Source organism: Thamnophis sirtalis, unplaced genomic scaffold (genome assembly GCF_051295495.1).
Source record: "Thamnophis sirtalis isolate CommonGarterSnake01/CBP01778 unplaced genomic scaffold, rThaSir2_p1.2 scaffold_10, whole genome shotgun sequence".
Classification (NCBI taxonomy): Eukaryota; Metazoa; Chordata; class Lepidosauria; order Squamata; family Natricidae; genus Thamnophis; species Thamnophis sirtalis.
The window spans coordinates 6,437,436-6,445,146 of record NW_028261390.1 but is presented as its reverse complement, the minus strand read 5'-3'; the positions used below and the strand labels follow the sequence as shown (position 1 = coordinate 6,445,146).

Below are 7,711 nucleotides of genomic sequence, written 5' to 3'. Positions count from 1 at the left end.
TGTGTATGTATAGTATTCCTACATTCCTAGTGTAGATAAAAACCACTATTTGATACAAACCACTGTTGGCGGTACTTGCTCCTAGGTAGATACACGGGATAGACCTGTGTGCACGCTCTGACAACACAGAGCCTACCAAATAGAGACAATCAGAGAAATATCCTAGCCTCATCGTGCATGATGGGCTGTATCGGTGGCAATCAACACCTTCAATTGCACCCAGAAGCCAGCAAAACTCATAAAGCAAAGGCATGACATGGGTGTACCAAGTTACACCCATCAACACTTGTTACATTCTGCACCAACTGTAGCTCCTAGGGGTTCTCCATAATGTTATTTACCTCCCTCGCCTGGTGTACAGCCCTGGAATATGCTGTTGGCCTCCACCCAATAATTAAAACCATCTGATTTTGTTGTCCCAAAGTTGCTTTTCAAAAGAGAGCATCAAGGACCCACGTTTCAAGATGTATTCTGCAAAGCTGGGAATGCAGGGAGCTCTTTGTCCATCCTGGAAATTAAGAGATTGTCCAAACTCATTTTTGCAGTTTTCCATACAGATGGGAGACTCGAGTCACCATAAATATCTACAGGTATATCTTGCCGTTGGCGAAATACGTAGATCCAAGGTTGTCCATCCAAGTCCTGATGTGATCCACACATATTTTATGGTTTCAATCCATTTTCTTTAGGAACACCAAATAAAGGTGTATCTAATCGTGGCCTAGCAATGTCATATAGCCACAGGGGGACCTGATTATTGAAATATAGGCTAAAATAGTCCATAGGACATGATGTTTAACCAATAAAAGCTGGGATTAGAAATATTGTCTCCTAAGACTCAGAAGAGTTGAGACTCTTTCAGATTGACACGCTCAGCGTCTTAGCCACTGAGCCACTGCGTCCCTTATTTGGCTTTTATCCCATGCCTATTATTTCAATATCCATTGCCAACTCACTAGGGCCGTAAGTACTGGGAAGCAGTAAATTCCTTTTTCTTCTGTTAAAAAATGATAGTTTTGCAGAAAAAACTATACACCAGTTAGTTATTGTGCATACACAGTTAATAAACACACTGCTGACTTTGCGTTTCCAAAAGTTTTCGTTCCTTCATTTTCTGGTTCAAGGGAGAGAGAGAGAAAAAATAAAAAAAGGAGATAAAATGAATATTTAAAAAATATTTTAAGGTTAATTGCAAAAAAATAATAATAATCAGCCATGTCACTTACTGGCAATATGCTTCTTCTATCTCTAATTATTATTCATTTATTTTATAGCATGCTACCCACCGTAAAAAATTTTAAAAGTCTTTGAGTGGCTTACATAAAGTTTATTAAAGTTTGTTGAATTCAAAATGTAGTTTTGAAGTACATTAAAAGAAAGCCTTCTATCGTCAAATCTGGAAAAACCCATCGGAGTATCTCACAACAGATAAAAGTCGCCGGAATTCAAGAGTGGTGGCACTTAGTCCCAGAGGTGGTATTCAGCAGGTTCTGCCCAGTTCTGGAGAACCAGTAGTGGAATGTTTGAGTAGTACGGAGAACCGGTAAACACCACCTCTGGCTGGCCATGCCCCCATCTATTCTCTGCCTCCCGAGTCCCAGCTGATCAGGAGGGAATGGAGATTTTGCAGTATCCTTCCCTAGGAGTGGGGAGGGAATGGAGATTTTACAATATGTCTCCCCTGGAGTGGGGAGGGAATGGAGATTTTGCAGTATCCTTCCCCTGCCATGCCACCAAGCCACACCCACAGGATTTGAATCCCATCACTGCTTAGACCATTTGTGGCAACATAAAGTTTCTATTGTGATGACTCACTTAATTCCACCCCTAGTCCTGCCTGCTCTTATCCTACACCAGGGGTGTCAAACTCAATTTCATTGATTGCCGCATCAGGGTTGTGTTTGGCCTCGGTGTGTGTGTGTGTGTCTGTGCATGCGTGTAGTGGGCGTGGTCAGCGTGGGCATGGCCAGCTTGATCTCACTAGTGTTGGGGGTGCCCGCGCTCTGTTTTCGGCTGCGATGGCCTCCTGCAACCCTCTGCCAGTGAAAATGGAGCTCGGGAGGGCCACATGTGGCCCTCCCGAGCTCCATTTTCGCAGGCAGAGGCACCGTCGACCAGTCCACTGTTTCCAGGGCGGCCCCATGGGCCAGATCTAAGCATCCTGCGTGCCGGATACGGCCCCCGGGCCTTGAGTTTGACACCCGTGTCCTACGCAGTCTGCCAGTGGGTCTCTCTTCTTTCGCTATTTCTTTAGGGAAACAAAGAAGCGAGGATGGAGGCCTTCATTAATATGCTTTGAAGAGTAGACTTGGAATGAGACTTACACATCTTCACTCCTGGGTCCTGATAAAAGTCTGGTACTTGTCTGGATCTGCGTTACTCATCAAAGTGGTATAAATGGTGAGCCTGGTGAGAAGAAAACCACACAGAAACCAACAATGAAGTCCAGAGGAGCCGTCCAAATTTTCAGTCCAGCCCAAATGGAAGAGAATAAAAATCAGATTCATCGCAGTCATGATGTGTGAACTCAGCCTGGTGCTCAACCTGTCCCTGGTTGCCAGAAGGCTGGGGGCCTCTGCCTTAAAAGATTGTGTGAAATCTGTTGTGGGCCGACAACGGCAGCAGATTCGGACAGTGAGGAGATTGGGGAGGAGCATGGGCTAGGAGTCCTGGAGTCTGGGGAAGGCTCTGAGGAGGGCTCTGTGTCGGAGGCAGAGAGGGGGCCAGAGCCGTCTGACAGTCATCAGCTGCCTTCAGAGTCAGACATCAGTGAGGCAGAAGAACAGCTGGAGCCTGTTCCCAGTGTGCACATACACAGAGTTGCCAGACGAAAGAAACAGCTAAGGAACAAGGGTCAATGGGAGTAAGGTCACAGGTGGGACGGTGAATGGCCCCTCCCAGAGGGAAATAAAAGAGGAGTGAAAGGGGAGTGGAGTTTGCAGGGGACAATTAGTTCATTCCTGCATTCTTGCCAAGTATTGCGGCGCCTGAACGATATCAGCCTGGCTGCTCTCCAAGCCTGATAAAAGGTCGTTAATTGTGAACTCTCTTGAAAGACTGTGGGAGAGGAAAGACTTGGCTGGAGAGGAATTCACTGCAAATTAAATAAAAGGGGTTTATCGGGACAAGGACTCAGCTTTGTGCTGCTGGGGAAGCCTAGAACAAAATCCAAAATGTATACATTTTACTTTTTTAAAAAAACTTACTTGTTTAATACTGGTTTTGTCGATAATACCTGGGGAAAAAATACAAGATGGTCATGCTTTTAGAATTTTGAACAGTGAATACCAATAAAGTCCAAATAGGCTACGTTTAACCAGTGCAACTGCACAGAATACTGATAGTCCTCAACTTACAACAGTTCATTTAGTGGCCGTTTGAAGTACAACAGCACTGATAAAAGTGACTTATGACTGTTTTTCCACACTTACAAGCCAGTTTTACTTAACAGCCATGTTACTAACTGAAGAACTGCAGTGATTAATTTAACAACTCTGGCAATGAATGAATGAAATTGAGTTGGACACCCCTCTCCTAAGATGTCTTTTTATAGGTTAAAAAGCTTGACAGGTAAATTTGCACGTGGGGTGGGGTTTATAATTCTAAAATAAAAATGAAAATTATTTTTTTTCCCACGGTTATTAAGCAAATCACTGTTGTTAGGGTGAATCACACGGCCATTAAGCGAATCCCTCTTCCTCCACTGACAACAGAAAAAAGGAGCATGATTTAAACTTGCCTGAAAGAGGGAATTAAGATTGATATGTTCCTGTCCTGTCTTGTTTAGTGCTTTAATAGCTGGAGTTCTGCAGAATAAAAATATAACGTTAGTGGAGAAATATAACCGATTTCCTAAGTCAAGAATGTGCAAAGCTGAATTTTAAAAAGTTTGTTTTGTACACCCAGATTTTACTCGTGACATTAAAGGCAGCTATGTCCTCTTCTCCAAATCCTGTTTGGGATCCCTTTTGATCCCAAACCTTTTTTGAGATTTTGGCCTTATTGTTGTTAGTTGCAAAGTTGTGTCTGACCCATCGTGACCCCATGGACAACGTTCCTCCAGGCCTTCCTGTCCCCTACCATCCTCTGGAATCCATTTAAGCTCACGCCGACTGCTTCGGTGACTCCATCCAGCCACCTCATTCTCTGTCGTCCGTTTCTTCTCTTGCCCTCCATCTTCTCCAGCATGAGGCTCTTCTCCAGGGAGTCCTTCCTTCTCATTAGGTGGCCAAAGTCTTTGAGTTTCCTCTTCAGGGTCTGGCCTTCTAAAGAGCAATCAGGGTTGATCTCCTAGTCTAGGACTGACGGGTTGGATCGCCTTGCAGTCCAAGGGACTCGCAGGAGTCTTCTCCAGCACCAGAGTTCAAAGGCCTCCATTCTTTGGCGCTCAGCCTTCCTTATGGTCCAACCTTCACAGCCATCCATTGCAACTGGGAAAACCAGAGCCTTGACTAGACGCACTTTTGTTGGCAGGGTGATGTCTCTGCTTTTTAGTCTGCTGTCTAGACTAGGTTATATTATAATGCTGTTTTTATTTGTGCGAAAAACCTGCAACTTGAGATGGGTACCTTTCCAGAAAAACATACCTTCGGTCATCGTAAGGTGGTGGGCTGATCCAGTGGTCATAGTTGGTCTCCACGCGGTACCACCTTCGGAACAGAAAATATACCTAAAAGCTTCCATGTTAGAACATTTAATTGTTTGTATTCCTCCTTTATTGTTTTTACAAATAACTCAAGGTAGAGATCATATCTAACTCACCTCCCTTTGGTTTTCCCCAGAACAACAGCCCTGTGAAGTGGGTTGGGCTGAGAGAGAGTGACAGGCGTTTTGTGGCTAAGGCGGGACTAGACCTCATGACATCATGGTGATTGGCCCAAAGTCATCCAGCTGGCTTGCATGTCTAAGGTGGGACTAGAACTCACCGTCTCCTGGTGATTGGCCCAAAGTCACCCAGCTGTCTTTCATCCCTAAGGTGGGACTAGAACTCACCGTCTCCTGGTGATTGGCCCAAAGTCACCCAGCTGTCTTTCATCCCTAAGGTGGGACTAGAACTCACCGTCTCCTGGTGATTGGCCCAAAGTCACCCAGCTGTCTTTCACGCCTACGGTGGGACTAGAACTCACTGTCTCCTGGTGATTGGCCCAAAGTCACCCAGCTGTCTTTCACCCCTAAGGTGGGACTAGAACTCACTGTCTCCTGGTGATTGGCCCAAAGTCACCCAGCTGTCTTTCACCCCTAAGGTGGGACTAGAACTCACCGTCTCCTGGTGATTGGCCCAAAGTCACCCAGCTGTCTTTCACCCCTAAGGTGGGACTAGAACTCACCGTCTCCTGGTGATTGGCCCAAAGTCACCCAGCTGTCTTTCATCCCTAAGGTGGGACTAGAACTCACCGTCTCCTGGTGATTGGCCCAAAGTCACCCAGCTGTCTTTCACCCCTAAGGTGGGACTAGAACTCACTGTCTCCTGGTGATTGGCCCAAAGTCACCTAGCTGTCTTTCACCCCTAAGGTGGGACTAGAACTCACTGTCTCCTGGTGATTGGCCCAAAGTCACCCAGCTGTCTTTCACGCCTACGATGGGACTAGAACTCACCGTCTCCTGGTGATTGGCCCAAAGTCACCCAGCTGTCTTTAACCCCTAAGGTGGGACTAGAACTCACCATCTCCTGGTGATTGGCCCAAAGTCACCCAGCTGTCTTTCACCCCTAAGGTGGGACTAGAACTCACCATCTCCCACTTTCTCGCTATTCAATTTTTGATTTGTGTGATTAAGTAACACACAAGACTAGTCTGTGTTATTTTGCTACAATCCTCAGCCCAAAGCCATAAAGAAGCATTTAAAGGTAAGCTTAAAGGTTTCATATTCAATGCTAGGGGGCGGGGTTCATCTCCGTTTCTTAGCCAAGAAATGGAATTAATTGTCCAAAGTCATCTCCGTGGTCATGGGGCCAGAATGACTATATAACCAAGGCGCAGTGAACTCTAGTACCTTCCCACCAAAGTGTTGCCTATTTATCTGCTCGCATTTGCATGCTTTCGGACTGCTGGGTGGACAGGCGCTGATGCAAGGAACGGGAGCTCACCCCATCACGTGGCGCTTGGGTCTCAAACCCCGACTCTCAGCTTTCCAGCATCTTTAACCACTCAGCCATCATAAACAACCCCCCCAACCCCATAAAGGAGCACTTACATATTTGTTAAATTTATTTGCCGCTTATCTTACATTTGGGGTAACTTAAGCAGCTTACAACAACGATTTATGCTCCCGTCAACCTTACCAATTGGCAAATTGCTTGCCATTTTTGCCTTATAAAATTCAGATTCTATGCAACTTACCCCCCATTTAAAGGATCCAAAGGCCAAACATCGACCGGGCCTCTTCTTTTCCTGGTAATTACGGCCCCTTGTCTGGGTGTTGTCCCACCGATGATATAATAAACATCTGCTATAATAGGTATCTTGGCGAGCATATAGAAAGCCGTTTCAAAATCATCTGCTTCACTCAGAACCTACAAGAAAAGATTCCATGAATTATCCCCAAGTTTGGATAAAATTCTGTTAGCCAGACTGTGGAGCAGAGGTGTCAAACTCTGTTGTGGCCCGTCAGCGGCGAATGGAGCCGGCAGCAGATTCGGAGAGTGAGGAGGTTGGGGAGGAACCTGGGCCGGTCCTGGAGTCTGGGGAAGGCTCGGATGAGGGCTCTGCGTCGGAGGCAGAGAGGGGGCCAGGGCTGTCTGACAGTGATCAGGTGCCTATGGAGCTAGACAGCAGTGAGGCACAGCCTGTTCCCAGCGTGCGCATGCGCAGAGCTGCCAGAAGAAAAGAACAACATTGGGGTAGACTTGGGAGTAAAGTCATGAGTGGATGGTGAATGGCCCCTCCCATAGGAAATAAAAGAGGAGCGAAAAGGGAGTGGGCTTTTGCAGGAAACAATTTGTTCGTTCGGTTATTAGATTCGTTTCAGGAGTGTAAAGATCTGTCCTAGAATCTCAAAGACTCTGTGCAACAATTATAATGGAAACAATAATTATAATGGAACAATAATTATAATGGGGAAAAAACAGCAATTACCGTATTTTTCGGAGTATAAGGTGCAACTTTTTCCCTCAAAAAAGAGCCTGTAAAACTGGGTGCGTCTTATACACTGAATACAGCCTTTTTTTTGCCTCCCGAAGCCCCTCCCCTTCACCAAAATGGCCATGCAGAGCCTTTAAGAGGCTTTCAGAGAGCTGCTGGGGGCTGGGGAGGGCAGAAATGAGCAAAAAACAGGCCATTTTTTGCTCAATTTTGTCCCCCCCCCCAGCTCCTAGGAGCACTCTACAAGCCTCCTAAAGGCTATCCATTCCCCTTTTTTGAGAAAAACAGGCCTGTTTTCGCAAAAACCGGGCCATTTTTGGGAGGTTTGCAGAGTGCAAATTTTTTTTTTAAAAAAAAAATTTGCCTCTTCAAAACCTTGGTGCGTCTTATACTCCAAAAAAACATGGTAGATGAGGTACGTGAGACTTAATTTAACCAAAAGAAAAGAAAGAAAAAGAGAGAGGGAGGGAGGGAGGGAGGAAGAAAAAGAAAGAGGGAAAGAAAGAGAGAGAGAGAAAGAAGAAAGGAGAAAGGAGAAAGGAAGGAAGAAAAAGAAAGAAAGAAAAAAGAAAGAAAGGAAGGAAGGAAGGAAGGAAAGAAAGATAGAAAGAAAGAAAAAAGAAAGAGGAAGG

The 7,711-nt window shown here is 45.6% G+C and overlaps 1 protein-coding gene across 1 annotated transcript in view; it reads right to left on the bottom strand.

Annotated features, from left to right (window-relative positions):
- Positions 1-452: 452 nt before the first annotated feature.
- The window catches only part of NAAA (N-acylethanolamine acid amidase), a 19,034-nt gene continuing 11,775 nt past the window's right edge, over positions 453-7,711 (bottom strand). Inside the window, exons 6-11 of the mRNA XM_087723979.1 lie at positions 6,339-6,511; positions 4,587-4,649; positions 3,740-3,806; positions 3,207-3,235; positions 2,325-2,406; positions 453-1,114 (exon numbers count right to left, since the gene is read on the bottom strand). Coding sequence (XP_087580105.1) covers positions 2,331-2,406; positions 3,207-3,235; positions 3,740-3,806; positions 4,587-4,649; positions 6,339-6,511 — 408 coding nt within the window. The 3' untranslated portion in view covers positions 453-1,114; positions 2,325-2,330. The remainder of the gene's footprint in view (positions 1,115-2,324; positions 2,407-3,206; positions 3,236-3,739; positions 3,807-4,586; positions 4,650-6,338; positions 6,512-7,711) is intronic.